This window comes from Rhinoderma darwinii, chromosome 2 (genome assembly GCF_050947455.1).
Source record: "Rhinoderma darwinii isolate aRhiDar2 chromosome 2, aRhiDar2.hap1, whole genome shotgun sequence".
Taxonomy (NCBI): Eukaryota; Metazoa; Chordata; class Amphibia; order Anura; family Rhinodermatidae; genus Rhinoderma; species Rhinoderma darwinii.
In genome coordinates, this window is record NC_134688.1 from 366,052,972 (window position 1) to 366,074,726 (window position 21,755).

General features: G+C 42.2%; 1 protein-coding gene across 1 annotated transcript in view; it reads right to left on the minus strand.

Annotated features, from left to right (window-relative positions):
- Nucleotides 1-6,875: 6,875 nt before the first annotated feature.
- CAPZA1 (capping actin protein of muscle Z-line subunit alpha 1) overlaps nucleotides 6,876-21,755 on the minus strand; it is a 40,495-nt gene continuing 25,615 nt past the window's right edge. Inside the window, exons 5-10 of the mRNA XM_075853868.1 lie at nucleotides 18,874-19,080; nucleotides 18,709-18,788; nucleotides 16,917-16,995; nucleotides 14,378-14,449; nucleotides 8,659-8,721; nucleotides 6,876-8,109 (exon numbers count right to left, since the gene is read on the minus strand). Coding sequence (XP_075709983.1) covers nucleotides 7,969-8,109; nucleotides 8,659-8,721; nucleotides 14,378-14,449; nucleotides 16,917-16,995; nucleotides 18,709-18,788; nucleotides 18,874-19,080 — 642 coding nt within the window. The 3' untranslated portion in view covers nucleotides 6,876-7,968. The remainder of the gene's footprint in view (nucleotides 8,110-8,658; nucleotides 8,722-14,377; nucleotides 14,450-16,916; nucleotides 16,996-18,708; nucleotides 18,789-18,873; nucleotides 19,081-21,755) is intronic.

The following is a 21,755-nucleotide window of genomic DNA, read 5'->3' on the forward strand; positions in this document are numbered from 1 at the left end:
CTCTGTAATAGCTGTTGCATAAGGTCCTCCATGGCTTGTCTTGAATCTTCTTCAAACGGCCCGGAACACTGCCGGACACCAGAATTTAAACAGGAAATCTTCCCGCCGTTGCTGCTCGTTATCCAATCAGCAAAAAGCGCGGGCTTCACGAGTGCAAGGTGGAAAATTCCAGAACCTGCTCGTACATTCCTGTACAGCTGACTTGAACCTGACCCATGCAGGTAAATACCAACTGTAATAATAAAAGAGGGGTGGGGAGGAAGAAACCAAACCAGAAACCACCAACCTTTAAATCATAAAAATTATGTGGGGCTGTGATACCATGTGTCCCCCAAGCAATTGCTATCGGGGGCCCTGGCAATCTTCTGGAGTACAAAAAGAAGGAAGACAACAGCAGGGTGCCCCTAGTGGTCATATACAACCCCCAAATGAACATCTTGAGGAAAATTGCTGCTGATCTCCAACCTATATTTAACAAAGACATTAAACTGAAGGAAATATTCCCAGATTTACCACTCCTTGCCTACAAACAGCCACCAAACCTAAGGAATCTCCTGGTCAGAAGTGCCCTCTCACCACCATCAGAGACTGGCACTTTTCCTTGCAACAGTAGAAAATGCAAGACCTGTACCAACATCTGGTCATCAAACACCATCCAGATACCAAACACGCAGCAGGACTATAAAATCACTGGCACGTTCTCCTGTACATCCTCCAATGTAGTGTACATGATCCTGTGTACAAGGTGCATCAATAAAGGAATCTACATTGGAGAAACAATACAAAAACTACAAACCAGGATGAATCTTCACAGACATACAATAAAAGAGGAGGTGGATACACCCGTGGGAAAACATTTCTCTGGACCAGACCACAGTTTGGCAGATTTATAGGTACTCATTCTGAAGGGTCATTTTAAAAACAACAGAGAAAGAAAAATTTGGGAATTCAAGATGATGATAAAATTCCAGTCATTGACACAAGGCCTCAATCTAACACCTGGATTTATGAGCCACTACATGGACACACGTCACATCCCCCATCAGACTGACTCCAGATGCCTTAACTCCTAAGTCATCACCCCTATAACCTCAGTTTTATTGCCCCGGCTTATCTTAATGATATATCACTTCATGTACTAATTGTCGTTGTGTAACATCTAAATGTTGTGCTTTTTTTCTCAGTCATTTATTTGTAAACTGCCTGAAGAAGGAGCCTGTGTGCTCTGAAAGCCGCATATAGAACTTTTATGGTTAGCCAATAAAGGTATCATAACTACTATACTTTTGTCTTTTTTGACACAAAAGTATTTAACACTTCATATTGTCTCTGGCTAACACGGTACTACACTATTTTTTACGGTATTGAGTATTGCAATACTACACGAAGTATCGGTATCAAAGTCCAAATTCTGTAAAAAATAAAACCCTTTTTTTTTAAATAAAAATGGATTATACTTTGTAAAAGTGTAATAAAAAAAAAGTAAAATACGCAAATGTTGTATCACCATGATCATAATGACCCAAACAATAAAGTAAACAGATTATTTAAACCGTATGGTGAATACCATACAAAAAAAAATGGACAAAACACCCCCCATAAAAAAATATAATAAAAGTTAATAAACAATAAGTCCCATGTGCCCCAAAATTGTACCAATTTAAACTAAACCTGGTCTCGCAAAAAACAAGCCCAAATATGGCTACATAGATACAATCGGTGCAATGAGGTGTAATGTGGCAATGCAAAGACAAATATATTGTTTTTTGTTTTTATTGTGCTAAAGTAGTAAAACATAAAAAACCTCTACATATTTGGTATTACCATTATCGTACCGACCAATAGAAAAACGCGAAAAACCAAACTGAAAACAGTCGGTTATGAGGTGAACATTCAAACCCCCTCAGCCAGACACTATAGAAATTTTCAGCCATCTTCTACTCCAGATATACTATAAAAAAACTAATAAATGTGCCTTACAGGATGTGGGTTTGTATATATTTTACTGATGACTGTGGTAGCATCGATCAGTTGTTCTATTGATGATATGAAATGGCCTTGTAAAAGGCTTCCACGTGATAACATGCTGCTCAGACTGCCCATAGAACAAATATAGAGAAACGAAAGTTATAAAAAGCTGTATGCTATTCTCCTAGTCTAGTGTTCTCCTTTTTATATATTCATGTGACACCAAAGTTGTTCATGACAGTGGAAATAGACCCGTGAAGGCAGGAACTCCCTTTTTATCTATATCTCTATATATATATATATATATATATATATATATATATATATATATATATATATATCTATATCTATATATATATAAAAGGGGTTCTCTGGTGCTATTTAAGGCCGCCTTCAAATCACGTTTCTGAGCCATGTTCATAGTGTTTGTCGGAAAAGCCCTGTCTATAGGCCGACATTGACCTGATGAAAGGCAAAATAGTAGCCTCTTGGCCTCTGTCGGGCTGGTATACGCCGTTATACTCTGCTTTTGAAGGATGGAATACTGTAGTAGACTACGCTATTCCATCCTCAGGGATCCTGCAAATAAAAAGCATACTGCGCGATATACGTTTTGTTTTTTTAAAATATGGGAGCTTACGGGTTACAGATGCCAGTTAGGCATCCATCACAGGTATACGTTAAACAAATCAAGAAAAAAAAGCTTCCTGCCTTGGGATTTTATAGCTTCTATTGTGCCCCGATGTACACCACCAATAATAAATGATATGTAACAGGAAAAGGGATATAGGAAGGAAAATGAGGCCAAAAATCTCATTCTTCAATTAAAATACTTGCAAGAGCGGCCATTTACTGCCTATTGGGAGAGTATAGGGTGTGTAATCCCCTTCTTTTAAATCACCCTATTATTTGACATAAAATATTATTTAGATCCCATTTATATTTTATTTTTTAGTCTTTTTTTAACTACTTTCCTTTAATACAGAAAATGGGAATGAGGGGGGAAAGTTTAGGTCTAGTGTGTAATAGCCTAAGAGAACACTTGAATATATGGTTATGTTCACACGGTGGCCTTTGCTTGGCAGGTCCCGCCGCAAAATCCGCCATAGAATTATTCCTACTCCCATTCACTTAAATAGGAGGTTTGAGCGGAATCTGGTCGAAGATCTGGCAGGACGCTTCTGTACGACGCTAGGAATCCCTGCCTCGCTGCAGGACAACTGTCCCGTACTGTAATCATGCTTTTAGTACGGGACAGTAGTTCCACGGAGAGGCAGGGACTCCTAGCGTCATACGTAACTATGATGCTAGGAGCCCGGCTCCCTGCAGTGTGTTCGGTCTGGGACTTGTGGCCGAAATACGTTCCGTCCATTACGGACGTAACATGCTCGTGTGAACCCAGCCTAAGCTTTCCCTCAATTGATCTGTCCCTGCTCTATTGCCAAGTGTGTCCCAACGTACGATTTGCTGACGTCAGCCAACTTCTTTTTTTCGAATTCCGCTGCAGTTACCAGCGAGCCAGGAGTGTTTGAGCTTGGGACGCTGATACCATGGCGTGCATGCTCTTCCCGACAATAAGTAATTTGTGTATGAAACCATCTGCTACATGCTGTGGGTGCACAGTCTCAATAGCAACATATGTGAAACTAATTCGATTTAATAAAATATTCACTCACAAACCGTTTAAAAAAAAAATAAAAATCACAGAAGGAAATTTGTAGCCCATAACCCTAGTCCTTAAAGTTTCCACATTCAAGATCCTATATTTACCTCTATCACTAATAAACTAGAGAATTGTGTATACAGCAATTCCATAATACACTTCTATGGTCAGATTTACTCGTATTATGAGCGGGAGAGGTCTGATAATACACAGTACAGGGAAGAGGCCGCCATAACGCCTCTACAGGCATCATTGACGCCTGTAAAGGCTTCTAAACCGCTTTGAAATCAGTCTCACATGAGACCGAATTCATTTTGAGAAGGACGATGGCACTGGTGGGACAGTAGGAGAGGTAATTTTAGTATCTATGGAGACGTATTCAGAACCTCTTTATCTACTTCTCTAAACTCTTGTATGGCAACCTGAACTTGGCAGGAAGTAAGGGTATGTTCACACGGCAGCGTCCGTAACGGCTGAAATTACGGTGCTGTTTTCAGGAGAAAACAGCCCCGTAATTTGAGCCTTAATGGCATGTTGAGGCGCTTTTGCTGCGTCTATTACGGACGTTAAATGGAGCTGGTTTTCCATGGAAAATGGCTCCATTTACGTCTGAAGGCACTTCTTTGACGCGGGCGTCTTTTTTACGCCCCGCTTTTTGACAGCGGGGCATAAAGAAAATGACCGTCTGCACATAACATCGTAAGACCCATTCTAATGAATGGGCAGATGTTTGCCGACACTATCGAGCCGCTATTTCGGACGTAATTCGGGGCAAAAACGCCCGAATTACTTCCGTAAATAAGCCGTGTGAACATACCCTAATGAGTAGGAGGGAGACAAGTCTAGGGTGTTGCAGCAGTCAGGTTAGTCCTCACTAGAGGTGGAGGTAAGACTATGTCCAGTAGAGCTGTGGTCCTTCAATTACCTTCCTCCATATTCATCACCCTCCCCCCAGCCCGTGTTTATGTGCCATGTGTATTGTTCTACAGTGTGTTCCTCTAGGATCATTCACCGATGCTCCATGTCTACTGCTGACCCCATCACCTCCCCTACAGTGGGTGTACCTCGTTCTCTACCTCACCAGTTTGCTTGGGTGTTATCTGGGTTCACATGGCGCCGTAAAAATGTGTTTTTCTTTTTTTAACCTGATGACCATGAAAAAAAACACAATTTTGCCACAATTTTTGAAAAACTATACCAAAACGGTGTTTTGCAACAGTTCCCCAATACCCCCCCCCCCCAAAAAAAATCCTTTTCACCGTGCCATGTGAACCCATCTTGACTGGAAAGGAATATGTGCAAATCCCACGTTACTGCTGCACATTCATTTCTAATAATAAAAAAAAAAGTGTATATATACCACCAACTTTTGTGTTTTGTGAGGGTGCTGCTTATATTAAGCAGTGCTACTCCGCGCCAGATTTGTGCAGTACAAATAGGGGAGGGAGGCAGGCAGGCAGGCAGACACATTATTTGACAAGTTTCACTGTTCCAGTTCCACTATTTACACAATTTTTGCTGACCGTGACTATTCGCATTGTTTTCTCCGATGGTATTCAGTGACCAGCTTCATGCTTCAAGAAAAGCAGTGTCCCACGCTTATGTTCAGTCTAATATAATATATTTAGAATTACCTAAACTCATATTTTATGGATGAAAGCACTGTTATAAGTTATAGTAGAAATAGCGAGTTTTTAACACCACACATCCCTACATTTCATTCATTTGAATTACCGCAAATTACGTACTACTTCGCTAAAAATACGGAGTATCCGCTGCAAAATATGTTGTGTGACCGCTGGTGCTTAGTACAGAGTAGAGGAAAACGATTTCCCTGCTGCTGCAATAGAGTATCTACAGACAGAAAAGCTGCGGGGAATTTGATTTCCTCATGGCATACCCGCTCAATAACAATATATAGTCTTCTGTATATTCCTCTGGTGGTATTCCTTGCATCCGCACTTCCTGTGTTTAGATGAATGGTTGACAACCATTTTTATTATTTTATTTTAAATGGCTGCATTGGCAGATAATATAATGCGTTGGAATAATATATATATATATATATATATATATATATATATATATATATATTACAAACGGATCACACTTATTTTTGTTAAATTAGCTTTTTTTTGTATTTATGAAACGTTCCAACTCCGTAAAAGCACGCAGCGTATCTTCCCTGGGTGGCGCATGAAGTTATGGACAAAAAAAGAGTTATAAAAAACCGCACAAAATTTTGGCTGGAATGTCAGTTTCCGAAAACTGAACAAATAAAAAAAATTGTGATTGGATGCAGCAGTCACATGGGATGAAACGTCCAGGAGGCCAGCCTGGACGAAGAAGCACAGCATTCTGGGTAAGATTTTTTTTTTTTGCGGAGGAATCGCAAGCACATCTATTTAACTCCCCATTAAAGTCAATGGGAAAAACCTGCAACAATTGTATTTGCGTAATCGCTGCTTTTTTGACATGCTGCGGATTAAAAAAAATGCACAGTAGGTCAATTTGAGTGTTTTTTCCGCTCATTATTTCCGCTGTGTGTGGATGAGAATTGTTGTATATCACCCACTTTGCTGCTACTGTATTCTGATGCGGATTTTACGCAACAAAATTAGTTGCCGAAAATCTGGAGTATTTATACTACGTGTAAACTTACCTTTAGGAGGCTCCCGAGCTAGATGACATCAATACGAAACCAATGATGTCTGGTGACTGATGTCACTGCTGTCCCTTCTAGTGTTCTGCATGATAAAATATCTGACTGACTATGCATCGCAACAACTGAAGAACACACTGGGTGGCAACTGCAGCAAGCTTCGGCACTCCAACTGTTGTCAAACTACATTTCCCAGCAGGCCCTGACAGCCTTTGGCTGGTGATGTCATGGGATGCTGGGAGTTGTAGTTCCACAACAGCCAAAGCTTGCGGACCCCTGATACAGAGGATCTAAGGCTATTGCCAAGCATCACCTCAGTCCTTTCCTGCAGTAACTTCTCTCGTGCCTCAAACCTGCATCTGTGACTCTCCAGCATCATGTTTACAATGATCTATATAGAACGAGAACTTCTGATCCGATGATTCCTGGGAAGGCTTCACGATGGCGAACAAAACCTTTGATAATGTGGCCCAGATTAGGGAGATTCTCTTTACAGACTACGTTTGACTGACATGTCAAATAGGATCTAGATAACCATCACATGTGGGAACGTGTAAACAGACAGCATTGTACTTTTGCATATTTCACTTTGGTGCAAATCTTTATTTAGGATTCATACACTTGAATCAAATGTCCATATAACTGTGGTACAATCTCAACGTGCCACAAATCTATTAAAGCGCTAGAAGATGAAGACATTTGCATCCTGTTTCTAAGCCTTATCCTCCCCTAACCGTCTGAAAAGTATAAAAAGAAATGACTTGTTTTAACACAATGCAGATGTTCGTCGCAGGGAAAAGAAAGCACGATTTTTTTTTATCTAACAAGTTTCAAGTTTTCATTTGGACTGTAAAAGATGACAAATGGAAGGTATAACAGCAGAGATAGCAGATCTGAACCAAACTGAATATTGCAATCCGAGCCAAACAACCCAATTATAGTATACCCGGCCGCCATCTTTTCTCATCTATTCACATTGAAAGCGACTGTGGCTGAAAGATGCCTTATTTAGAGAAGCAGAAGAAGATTATGCCAAATCAACGCAGTTTTCCTATTTATTGGCGACCTGGACATTTTTCTAGCCGGGGGGGGGGGGGGGGAATAATCCGGCTCGCGGGACGTGGTCTAGTATTCTAGCCGGTGAGAAGTGCTGAGATGTCCGAGGAGAACTAGAAACACTACTTAGGGCTGGATGTAACGGGATGAAATGACTAAAATGGGCAACTATATTAACATTACAAGTGCCATTGACTTAGAGGAAAACATTCCTTATTTTATCCCTAGCTCTATAAATAGAGCTTAAAAGAGCGCCCAAAGCTGGTACGTTTTCTAACATCAAGAAGTCAATTGAAAAGAAAAAGAAAACTGAACCGACATACACGGTGATCACATTTACAGGCTTCTGGGAGAAGAATATAAAACAAAGCCCATTGTTCTGCGGTGCTTCTAGGTTAGAAAATACAATAACTTTGTAGGCCCTAGCAAAATATCACATTATATAAACCCCGGTTTTTTATTTTTTTTTCCTTTTAACCCCATTGGTGCCGGAGGATATCCAGAATGGACTATTCTGCTGGCCATTCTGGCACATAAGGGGTTACACAGCATACGTGTAAGACCAAACACTTCCGACTTTGCTTTGCACACTAGACATGGCTGTAGCTCTTTCAAACGATCAAGCATTCTGCATTTCTTTGCCAATCTTGTAACTGAGGATTTTGTTCCAGTCGATCTTGGTGCGGGTGACGGGCAGCTGCCGACGTAAGGCTTTGAAAGTGGTGTCTGACATTGTCTGATAGTTTTCACTTATGGCAGTCTGTGGAAGAGAATAGAGGGCACGGAGTTACAATCTGGGCACACACAAGCAGATAAAGACTAGAATGAGAAATGATATCTGCCTCGTGTTACGGTAAAGGATTATTTCAGCACCAGCATCTTATGACTGCGATATTCCTGCATCAACCCTCGGAGACCACGGCCTTTCTGCTCCCCCTCTTGACGCTGAGGTGGAAGTGTTGTGCGGTTTATAAATACGTACAACACAATCTGATCTCCGCAAGAGGGAAAGATATGTATGAACCACTCAGAGTTGTTTAACCCTATAGAGCCTTAACTTGGACAACCACGTTCCCTCTACGTAAGGGATACAGTCATAGGAAGACTAAAGCGGCTTTTTACAAATAAAAATATTTACTGGACAATAAAAAATGTTATTCAGGTTTAGGGGAGTCACAAACCAGGTGCGAGTGTTATTGACCCGAACATTTACACAGCGTCCATAGCAGCTAGAAAAGCATCCAGAAGTCCGTTCCTCTTATTCTATATTTATGTGAGGTGAGATGTGCAGTTACAACAAGCAGCTTACCTGGTAATCATTTTCTGCTTGCTCTATAATCTTTACAAACTCCTTGGCAGTTGGCGCCTCCCCCTAAAACAAAACCAGATAAAGCAATCAATGGTGAAATACATTGTAAAAAGATGGCAACTGCATGGAAGACATACTTATAGTCACAAAACGTGACGTGTTATGGTCACATGTTGATTTAAAAGGGTCACCAGTCAAAAACAAAAAATTCAGCCTTTAGTCAGTCATGGAGCAATACTAGCCCCCCAAAGATTCATGTACCTGAATAGTGCTGTTACAGAGATCCCCCACTGTCCCCTACTAGGCCGCAGCTGAAGCCTGTGTTGCTATAACAGAGCAGCGCTGTCCTGAGCCACTTGGGAGTCAGTATGGGAAATATACCCAAGCAGAATTGTATAATTTTACAATGATAACTACTCCCCTGCAGGACACCAGTGATGATGGGGCTTGGACAATGTTCACATGTATAAATCCCTCATTTTTCTGTCAGTCAGGCTCCATGACGCATCGTTTCTACCTGGCAGTTTCATGTTCCCAGCCTGGGAGAGGCTTAGCTGCGTACACCCACTCACCCACCCACTGATATCTATGTAAGGAGAGGTAAGTAACATGCAACTGACTCAATGTCATGGAGAGAACAGTCACTTCATGCTGCAATGCAAGAAAAAATATATAAAGTACCAGGAAACACAGACTATACAATGTAAAACTAAGGAACACATATAAACACCATGTGTAGGCTCATTTTTATATATATATATATATATATATATATATATATATATATATATATATATATATATATATATATATATATATATATATACACACACACACACATATGCACACACATATACATATATATACATACACACACACACACACACACACACACAGTGAATGGGCAATAGTGCTAAAGCTGGCATAGATGTACTAATATTAATCGTGACTTCTCGTTATATTTCATTGGTTGTTATGGATTAAACACTATGATCATATTATGCAGTCAATTATTATGAACAGCCATGGACATAGTTGATATTCATACGATAGTGAGTATTGTGTCTCCGCAAAAGCTCAGATCTGTCCGGCGCCCATAAAAAGCAATGGATCCATGCGTACCTCTGTGTGCCTCTGATTTCACACTGCGGCATGCAAACGTTTTTTTCTGTTGGATGCATTGCTAGGAGAGAAATCTCTGTAATACAATGCTGTATGGTGGTACCATACGGCGACACAGAGTGCCTATGGTTACATTGGCACATGTGCATGAGCTCTAATATTATACATGGTCACGAATGGACACTAAGGTGTACCTCCACTTCTAAGGGACTTTTCATGAGTCAGTAGAAGTGGTCAGCCACATAAACCCGTGCATATTATGCGTTTAAGCTTTTATTTGTCCCGTATCCACCATGCACCATGTAATATGTAATGTCTACTAATAGCTGTATTTGCTCATTGCATTGTGTTTTCTGTATCAAGTGCTTCCAGATGCCGTATACGGTTTATTTGCAGCAGAAAGCAGAAGCCGTGAGGGAAGGGGCCACTTCTGTCTGATCACTCACGCTGCTGCTGCATGGCCTCAGAGTAAGTGTTGCTTATTATAAAATGTGTATACAAGTGTGTGTGTGTATATATATATTACACACACACACACACACACTGGATGGCACAGTAACAGTCGTTCAGTTGAATAAGTAATTCCTTTGGTTGAAAAAAAACTGTTCTAGTGTTTTTATAATAAGAACGCGCCATTTATTTGATTTCAGCGATGTGCTCTAAGTGCTCGCCCACACGCTGCGGAATTGCTGCGTTTTTTCAAGCTGGAATTTCGGCCGGAAAAAAACGCAGCAGAATACAGTAGCAGCATAGTGGATGAGACTTAAATCTTGTGCACATGCTGCGTAAAATTTCAGAGCCGAAATGGACCTGTGGTGCGTATTTTTCGGACTGCAGAATGTCAATTCCTGCTACGGAAAGGGTCTAGAATTGTGGCCTCTTTCGGGAGAGGTCTCCATCACCTTACATTGGGAATAACGCAGCAATTTACGCACTAAATGGTGCGTTTTTGCCGCGACAGAAAGCCTTTGACTTTCAACAGATTTGCTGCAGAAATTTTCGGCAACTATTCCGTTGTGTGTGGACAAGCCCTAACAAGAACCATACACGGAGGGTGTATTCACAAGTTATGGAAATATTGCGGTTATGACGGTAACTTGCGGAAACGTGCATTTTATTGTAGAAAAGACTGGTATCCAGCACACGTTCCCAGATATAAAAACAATATTCTTTATTTCAAATACTGAAAACTAGCAAACTTTTTGTCTCGAACTGGAGGTTCTTAGTCATCGCTAGTTTCCCTATGAAATGCTTCCGATTTAAAATCAGCTGGAGGGATCACGTGTATGTGGGTTAAGTTTAACCCTACAACTCCCTCGGACACGAGGCAAACCCACACGTATTATGCAACGTGTGCATTCAGTCTAAAATTTGACAACAATATTTATACTCCAAAAAACCTGCATGCAATAAGTGTTCTCTACCCTGTATTATAGGGCTGGGCGATTATGACCTAAATCAAAATCACAATTAATTGAACATGTAATCTAGATCACAATTAATGAACAATTTAGCCACACGCCTTTTGTATGCCACGCCATAGAAACTAGTGTATATAATATAATATAAAATACATACTCACCTAACCCCGTTCCAACGATGAGTGGAGGAGATCCCTCTGCTCGGAGCAGTGTGTCTCTGCACAGACAGGCGCGATGACTTCTCTGCACCAAGCCGTGAGCGTCCGGCCATACATAGTGAATGGTAGAAAAGAAACCTTAGGGCTCCCCTGATCTACTATTGGAGTCAACCGTATCTGCATCCGGAGTCATGTGCAAGATGACGTCAGTTAATTGCGCTGAATTTCGTTTTACTGTATAACACTATTACCAGGTGGAGAATATCATAACAAGATACCTACCAGTTCTACACAAAGATCAATCTTTGAAAAAAATTCTGACTACAGCCTGCAAATTTGTAGCCAAAAATTCAGTTGTCAATTTAGTGTCTCCCAGTGACTTCTCGACAACACAACCTAAGGATACCTCCACCTCGCTTAACTGCAAGGGTTTATAGAGGTACGGCAAAAAGCGATGCGGTTTACATCCGTATATATGTGGAATACAACCGCTTTTGAATCAACCACTGCCGGACAACACTAATATTAGTACATTCATTAATCACAGTACTACACACGTAGCATATATAATACAATGTGGTATGTTCAATCCCCAATATGTTGGCTGCACTACAAGACCGAAGGAACATCAGTTAAACTTTTAGTGAATAGGGAAGACCTGTGGATATTAACATTGGATACACGTTTTCCCAGGGTTCTAAAGAGGTTTTCCAGGTAAGAAAATAAAATGTGCGGCTTTAAATGACTACTGAGGACTACTTACTTATAGATGGATGCTGCGTAGGTCAAATGTGCCGTTTTCAGTGGCAGTCACGTGACCACAGAACTCCGTTTCGGGTCAATGAAATGGGTGAATCACTGGGAGCTGCTTTTTTTTTTTGTTTGTTTTTCTTATACGCATCCTTTGCATCTACATAATCGACATGCTTCTTGGCGGCACAGTGGAGGAGCGGGGAGACCGCAAGGAGGACAACACAACAGGAGGTAAATGTATTTAGGTCACTCTGTTGTGACGTGTTCAGCCCAGTGACGTAGGGGACAGGTGGTCGTAACTACTGACTACAAATTAACTGCAGGCGCTGACGTGATCCTGTGACCAGCGCTAAAATCACCTGACCAACGCAACGTTCGCTGATAAGCAGTCCTCACTCGTCGTTTAATGCATCAAAAAATGTTTCTACTCAGAAAACTCAGATTTTATGTATATCTATTGAGCATTCAATACTGCCATATCTTTATGTAGTTACATTTCACGCTCTGCTAGCATGTAACGGAGAGGGAGTTGCGGGGTTCAACTTATCCCACAAACACTTGTAACCCCTCCGGCGGACTTAAATCGGTATTATTTCATATTGAAGCTAGTTATGACTAAGAACCTCCTGTTTGAAACGCGTGTGTCCTTCCTGGCAAACTTTTACTCGTTTTAATTATATCAAATAAAGAACATTGTTTTTATATCTGGACTCGTGTGCCGGATACCAGTCTTTTCTACACCAAAATGTCTTACCTGCTGTCGACGCGGAGCATGTGGCGCCGAGCACTGGCTGGATACGGAGCGTGGTTTCAATCAATACCAAGTGGACGGTAAGCAGACCGCACTTGTTTTTTGTAAAACACCATGTGTGTCTCTTCTCAGCGGTGCCCTGAGCTCAGCTGAGGAGATACAAGTGTTGGCACTTCTAATTGGTGATTGGCTCATCTGCCCACCGCTCAGTAGTAAGGGAACTCCGCACTAGGCACAGTCTCCTTGAAAACTTCACAAAGAAGTAATCGCAACCTTAATAATAAAATTGGAGGTATACTTTCCTACATTTGGTTTATTTCGTTTTTTGCATTTACACTCCAGCCCACTCGTCTCTACTGACCGGAAACAAACGCTTCAATGGCCCCTGCAGAAGAACTGGAGTTCCGCGCCGCTGCCCCCACATCAGCTGAATCTCCCCTGCTATAGAGCAAGTGCTAATAAAAAGCCCCTTACATGAAAACTCTGCTTTTGAACAATTCATTTGAAAGGGGTTATAACCTTAAGACAATCCCTATCTATATGCAGATAAAAACGGTTAGGTAATGTAGGGAGCCGCTGCGAAGACCTGACTCATCTGCGCAATAGACCGACAACCTGAGCTGAGGTGCAATACCAGATACAACCCATGGACAGGTGTGGCAATGTATTTGAAGAAAGCAACAGAGTTTTTGTAATCCTGGACCACCCCTTGTGCAATGTCAGCGTTCCCCACATCAGCTGGTCAGGTACCTGCTACGTAATAAGGGTTTGTCCAATCAGACATCTCCTGTAAGCTGATCATTCAGTGTTGAAAGCAGAATTACTCAAGCATTTATTTTGAAGATATTATTAAAAATACAGAACACTGTGGAAAGTGCATAAATGGCGCATAATATGGATCAGGGACACATTTTATATTGCGGTTTTACTTTAGTATCAAGCCCTGATAAGTGTACCTATAGGGAGAGGTTTCAGGTTAATATATGGTCAATGTAGCTCACCAGTACATATTACAGCATCTCTTTAAGGGTGAACATGAACACAACTGCCACCTGCTGTCCACTAGGACACATAGCTTATGTAAAAGTCAACATGTAAACTGGAGGATTTCAAAGCAGATTGTTTTATGCGCAGGTACATATTTAACCCCTTGAGGACAAGGCCAATCTGCAACGTCGACCATTGGCACCACACGATTGCGTCACGGGATGGGGGAGCGATGGTGTCGGATGGGCCCCCCCCCCCCGGATTCAAACACCTTAAATTCCGCCCGTTGCAGTGAGGTGTCGTATATATTACACAGCCGTCACCAGCTAAGTATGCAGTGAGCACCGCCTGTGAGCCCGCTCCACATTTCCCCTTAACGGCTGCCACGTACATGTATGTGGTATGTCATTGAGGGATTAAAAAAAACGTTTATACATTCAAGAAAAAAAAAAAGGACCCAATCAAAAGATGAGGATAATATCTATGTATGTGTGACAGCGCAAGTGCTTCAGACGTGCGGTACTTACAGAGATTGTTATGGATTCCTGCACGTCTTTATGGCTGACCAGCTGAACATTTCCATCTTCATAGTAATGAACCTGCAAAAGAGAGAAATTACAAAGCAGGGTAAACATTTCTTGAGGATTTGTAGTATTATTTAACACATCGAATCACTGTAAAAATGGACAGCAGCAACTAATCTATGGACTCTACTAAATGCCCACATTGGGTTGTGCAATTGGTTCGGTTCACATCGTGTTCGTTTTCTTCCTTCGGAGGTATATGTCGGGAGTAGTCCTGACGTATACCTGCGGTGGTAGGTAGCAGCGTATCCCACGGTATAGGCATATACGGACAGTGATGTTGGGAGCTTTCAGAAGATGGAATCCCTGGCTGGAGCGTCGGAAATGCTCTGCCCTGGGGATTCCGTTCCTGCAGAAGCCCCTAACGTCACTGTTTATATATGTCATCAGTCACACATAGGCTCCCATGTTAAAAAAATAATTTCTTTTTTTTTTTTAAGCGATCCCTTAGGGTTGAATAGCATAGTCGACTACATTATTATTCCATCCTTAGAAAAAAAAAAAAAAAAGGGTATACTAACAGACTAGCCAGACGGAGGACACGCTTGACCTTCGTCGGGCTAATGGAGCCCTATGACCACATTTAGCGTTTTTTTCAATGTACACCCTAAAGGTAGGGCTTAAACGCAATGTGAATGAGGCCTAACCCAGCACAACTAAAGGTGAGCAATTTTCTCCTGTGACCTATAACCTAATCCAATCCTGCCTGGTATCACCCTATGGTGCCCTCTATCGCTTCTCAAGCTCATCTCCCGAAGTCCAGTGACCACAACTCCCATAGACACCCAGTGGACAGCTTCCTTATTTATTTATTTTTTTAAACTAGTATTTTTCTAAAAGACACTGCAAGCCCGTACAAACGGAATGATGGCCAGCTGTGGCCTGATAAAGGGCTCACAAATCATGTTCTAGCCGGAAACGTTGCAATACTGACCTTGATGCACTTACGGCTGGAATCAAATAAAATATTTAATAAGCAGATCAATTGGAGAGCTGTCTCTTTTAGCACTAGATTGTACATGGAGCACCTGCTTGTGGGAGAGGTGAATTGAGACATGCACCCAATTATTATTAAAAAGAAAGCGTGCTGCGGTCTGTTTGGTGGAAACACTTCGTGTAAAACAGATTAAAAGAATCGGGGCACCTGTCGCTAAATTATTTATGTTGCTTATATGGCTCCAATACTGCGCAGAAGTTGTCATCACTCGCTGTTCCCAGTGGAGCTCAAAATCTAAATTCCATATCTGTATGTGAGGTTGGGGCAACAGCGTTGACAGGTTCCCTTTAAAGGGCAGGAATATGCTGTTAAAGGGATAATCCCAGAATCGACAATTATCATCTATCCACAGAATAGGGGACATATGTTTGATCGCTGGGGGGGTCCCACTGATCGTGGGAATGGGGGAGCCAAACCCCCAGTTCTTCCTCACTGCTTGACCGCAGTCAGGAGAACATTATATGGATGGGCAGTTGAGCATGCGCACTGTTACTACATTCAAAGTCTATGGGAATGAAGGAAATAGCCGAGTGCAGTGCTCAATACAAGTTCATTACTGCGGGGAGAGCAGTCAGGAGGAATGGTGGGTTCGGAACCCGGTTCTCGCAATCGGTGGGTGTCCCAGCAGTGGGCCCTCATCGATCAAACAATTATTACCTATCCTATGTTGTGCAGCCCCAAATATCTTATCGGACCTTTGAGGAACAGACCATAATAATAAAAAAATAAAAACAAAATAAAGTGCAAACATTATAGCTAAAAATGCCTAAACGGTGTCTGGCCCTGAAGGCTCAAAATAGCCTGGCCCTGAATAGGTTAATCTCATAAACCTGTTGCCCACTTGCCTAAGGTCTCGTACAGGAGGAAGGGAGGGCACATATCAAAGAGTATAGATCATATTCAATATACAAAGTGCAAAAATCATTAAAAGGGTTTTGCCGCCAATAAAATCCTCCGGCTAGGCCACCAATAGCTGATGGGTCAGAGTCGACTACCGGGACCCCCGCTGATCAGCTGTTTTGAAGGGGTTACGAGCCGTATTGCTTCGCCTTCATATCTAGTTGATCACTGTGAAGGTTCGACATGCATTTAGCAGCGATTCACAGGTATTGCAGCCACCTTCTCTTCACTTCAATTAACAGGCTGCAATACCTGTGAATCGCTGCTAAATGCATGTCGAACCTTCACAGTGAGCAAGAACAAATGAAGGGGAAGCAGCGCTCATACGAGTGCTGAACCCCCTTCAAAACAGCTGATCGGCGGGGGTCCCGGGAGTCGCCCCCTGACCCATTAGCTATTGACAGCCTATCCGGAGGATAGGCCATCAATTTTTAATCGGCTGGAAAACCCCTTTAAACGCCCAGAAAACTCTTAAAAGTATTATAAACATACATAAAATTGCCACTTTTTTTTTTTTCTTTTTAAAAGCTTGAGTTATTTATCTGCAGATTATTCATTACCTTGATATTTCTTTTTATTATTTACCTGAATCTTAAGCACTCCAACCAGTTGAGTAGTAGGCTGTGAAATAGTGAATTTCCACTCAGACCTCCAACGGCCATTCCTAAGGGAAGAAAAAAAAATTCATTAGGATATGAGCGGACGTAAAATAGAACTTTGGTATGCATCTGTGCAGAGGAAACAACTATAGAGCTATAGTCCCCTAGACATCAGACAACAAATAATATACAGAGTATTTAAATGACTTTACTGTTCGTAAAAAGGCAGAAATGTCAATATAAAGCAGAACTCCACCCATAAAATGGAAGCATGCCTGCAGTTATCCCCAGTATCCTTAGAATACTGCTTGGTGGAGAACTGGTTGTCACATGTGATTTTCTTTCCTTGACTAAGGCCTCATGCACCCGACCGTATTTTTTCCCACCCGTAAATACTGGCGTAAATACGGGTCCGGTGTCACACGTATTCCACCCGTTTTGCACCAGTATTTACGGACCCGTGCCCGTAAATATGGGTCCGGTGTCATCCGTATTCCACCTGTATTTACGGGCACGTTTTTGGCGGCAAAATAGCACTGCACTAATCGGCAGCCCCTTCTCTCTATCAGTGCAGGATAGAGAGAAGGGACAGCCTTTTCTGTAATAAAAGTTAAAGAAATTCATACTTACCCGGCCGTTGTCTTGGTGACGCTTCCCTCTCTTCACATCCAGCCCGACATCCCTGGATGATGCGGCAGTCCATGTGACCGCTGCAGCCTGTGATTGACCTGTGATTGGCTGCAGCGGTCACATGGCCTGAAACGTCATCCAGGACGTCGGGCCGGATGTCGAGAGGGACGCGTCACCAAGGCAACGGGCGGGAGACCGGACTGGAGGAAGTAGGAAGTTCTCGGTAAGTATGAACGTCTTTTATTGTTATTTTTTACAGGTTTATACTGATCGGTAGTCACTGTCCAGGGTGCTGAAAGAGTTACTGCCGATCAGTTAACTCTTTCAGCTCCCTGGACAGTGACTATTTACTGACGTCGCTTAGCAACGCTGCCGTAATGACGGGTGCACACATGTAGCCACCCGTCATTACGAGAGCTCCATAGACTTCTATGGACTGTCCGTGCCGTTATTACAGCCTGAAATAGGACATGTTCTATCTTTTTCAACGGCACGGGCACCTTCTCGTGAGAAAACGGGAAGGCACCCGTCGCCAATAGAAGTCTATGAGTCCGTTATTACGGGTCGTAATTACGACCCGTAATAACGGGAGTTTTTACGGTCGTGTGCATGAGGCCTAAGGCTGGGTTTACACGTTGCAGTATCTGCACTCGTTTTACCAGGAATTGCGGTTGTTTTGCAACGCAGCAATTGGTCGTGCCGTTTTTAAAGGTGAAACATGTTAACTTTCTGGACCATTGTGTGACATGGGTGAAAGATACTGGAGTTAAAGGGGTTTAGGTTCGACAATCTTCTTTTGTTAAAAAGGGTCCCACCTGTTTGCTCTGGCGACCTTGCAATTTAATAAAATAGGGCTCGTTCTTATAAAGGACTGTCTCATTGGACTACTACGGTTTTTCAGGTTTCTGGTGGAGCTAACCTTACTGAAATACGTCAAGTTTCGAGGATGACCTGTTAAGTGGGAGATAAATGACGCGAGTCACAACCCAATTGTTACATTGAGTCAGGAACCGGACTGCGCAGAGAGCTACCGACTGCTTTCGAAGACCAGAAGAGTTTGAGGACCGCTCTGCACCGATCCAATCTCTTCCTTTCTGTGTCGGCCAGATTTACAGATGCAATTGAAGTACCTCAAAATATACACATACCAGAAGTTTTTCGGCTGGAACTGGTGGCTCTCAATACAGGCGATTATTGTCTGCTGCCCATCTATAGTCTTTGCATAGACCTGCAGAGAAGATGATTTGGGGGATTTAGAAGTTTGGTCCATACAAAAGAAATGCGTAGCAAATAAAGCTAAACAGATACTTAACAGTACAGACTCCATTAGGATAGTGATCTTTCACATAGGCCCTTAAAGCATTGTCACACGCATCTCTCCAGGACTTTAAAGCCGTGTCCGTTTCATCGGGATGAGGGTCGCTTGACTCTTTTCTCAGGTGGTCAAATTTAAAGGAAATCCTGTTCCGAGGATCTAAGAACTTGCCATTGCCCAGATCTCCATGTTCTGTAATTAGGACCTACAAACATGCAAAAAAAAAACAAAAAAAAAACAAACACTTTATTAACCATTAACAGATTATCCATTAATAAATTATTAGTTTTTCCCATTAACAAGCACTTTTTTTTTTTTTAACATAATTAATTACCGGAATCTGCTTACATTTGTAAATATTAGAGACAGGTCGGTCACACACTGTGTAGAAACTGGAGATACAACATATGGCCAAAAGTATGTGGACAGCTGATTATCACACCTATATAAAAACTTATTGGGTATCCCATTCCAAAGCCCCATTTGCTGCCTCCACTCTTCTGGGAAAGCTTTTCAAAAGATTTAGAGTGGGTCTGTGGGAATTTGTGCCAATTCAGCCAAAAGAGCACTTGTGAGGTCAGACACGGATGTTGGACAAGAAGGCCTGGCTCGCTATCTCTGTTCTATAACACCCCAAAGTTGTTCAATGGGGTCGAGGTCAGGACTCTCGAGCTCCTCCACAAAAAACTGGTCAAACCATGTCTTTATTGACATTGCTTTGTGCACAGTCAAGGTGGAACATGAAAGGACCTTCCCTAAAATGTTCCCACAAAGTTGGAGACATACAGTGGTCCAAAATGTCTTTATAGGCTGTAGAATTAACATTACTTCCCTGGAACGAAGGGGCCTAGTCCAATCCCTGAAAAACAGACCCAGAACATTATCCCTTCTCTAACAAATGTTACAGTAGGCACTATGAATTCCAGTTGGTAGTATTCTCCTGGCCCAACCCAGATTCATCCATCAGACTGCCAGAGTTATCACTCCAGAGAACAAGTTTCAGCTATTCCAGAGGCTCCATTCATTACACCACTACATTCAACGATTGGCATCATGCATGGTGACCTTAGGCTGGTGTACAGCGGTTTGACCATGGAAACCATTTCATAAATATCCCAATGTCAGTCCCAGAGGCAGTTTGGAACTCTGTAGCGAGTGAGGCGGTTTTTACACGCCACAAAACTCAGCGGCCCAACTCTGAGTATTCTTGGTTTACCACTTTGTGGCTGAGCTATTGTTTCTAGATGCCTCCACTTAACAATAATAGCACTCACAGTTGACCAGGGCAGATTGAGTAGATCAGAAATTTTACAGACTGACTTGTGGCAAAAGTGGCATCCGATGACAGTGCCATGTTTAAAGTCACTGAGCTCTTTAGTATGACCCATACTACTAGCAATGTTTTTCTATGGAGATTGCATGGCTGTGTACTTGATTTTATGCACCTGTTTGCAATTGTTGTGGCTGAAATACAAAAAGGGGTTGTCTAGGATTAGAAGAACGACAGGTCTTTTAAAAAAAAACAACTTTTTTACAATCCTGGATAAACCCTTCATAATAAGGCGGGTGTGCAAATTGGCCATATAGTGCATCTTCAGAGTGCGCGTAGACTTGGCTCGGCACCCGTATGCTCTTTGGGCTGCCTTGCTGTAATGCTTTCTAGTAGAATGAACAAAAGCCATTCAGTTAGCCGATCGTAAACAAGAGTTTTGTAGTCCAGCACTACTAGAATGGAAGTATGTAATGAATACTGGAAACTCTAAGGCACCATGCACCCAACCGTGCCCGTAATAATGGGCACGGCCGTCCGCATTTATGGACCGTGCTCTCATTATAAAAGTATGGGAGCACTGTCCGTAAAATAAAAAAATACAACATGTCCTATGTTTTTCGGAAAGTTTCTACGGCAGGGACACCTTCCCGTAAGTATACGGGAAGGTGTCCGTCGGCCATAGAAATGAACGGGTCCGTAATTATGGACCATAATGACGGCTGATTTTACGGTCGTGTGAATGGGGCTTAAGGATCAAAAGACATGCACATACTGTTGGCGGTCACAGGACTGAACCCTGACTAAGACTCATAAGTAACTTTGGGCAGAATATAAAATCACGCCTGACTGAGAACATTCCTGCTGAGTCGTCAACAGAACCTAAAAAGTGTTTTTAACTGCTGAAATATATTTTCCAAACTATATTTGTGATGAATCTTCCAATTATTGTACAAACAGCTCAACTGTAGAACAGGGGTCAGAAACCTGTGGCTCCAGTGCCACAGCTGGAACGTGGTGCATGGTTTGCAGCTGTGTTATGTACTTGGTGGCGCTGGACACAGGAACAGAGAGAGCGGCACTTCATTATGCGCTTGGTGGCGCAGGTCACCAGGAGAAAGTGCAGTGGTTCATTATATTTGTCACTTGTGAACACCTGGCAAACACAATGCAGCACTGCTCCATCTCCTGGTGTTCAGCATCGCCAAATGCATACTGAACAGCTGCTCTCTCCTGGTGATCAACGTTGCAAGGACGGAGTTCAGTAACTGCTTTGTAAAATAAAAAGTTAGCAAAGGTTGGCAACTCTCTCTCCTATGTTCATCACCCCAAGCTGGAGTTCAGTAGCCACGGTCTCTCCTATGCGCACGCACCCAAGATTTTGTTCAGTAGCTGCGATCTCTCCTACGTGCGCATCCATAGCTGGTGTTCGGTACTCATATGCACTACAGGTGAATAATTTTTGCATAGAATGTCAGGGACAAGTGTTACACTGAAATGTACAGTTTAATTAACTGATTAATTGGTTTATGTCACATAGGTGGTAACAGTTGGTCTTATATGACTCATGTTTGCATGGCACACCGAGTATTTCATCATTGATTTTTTTT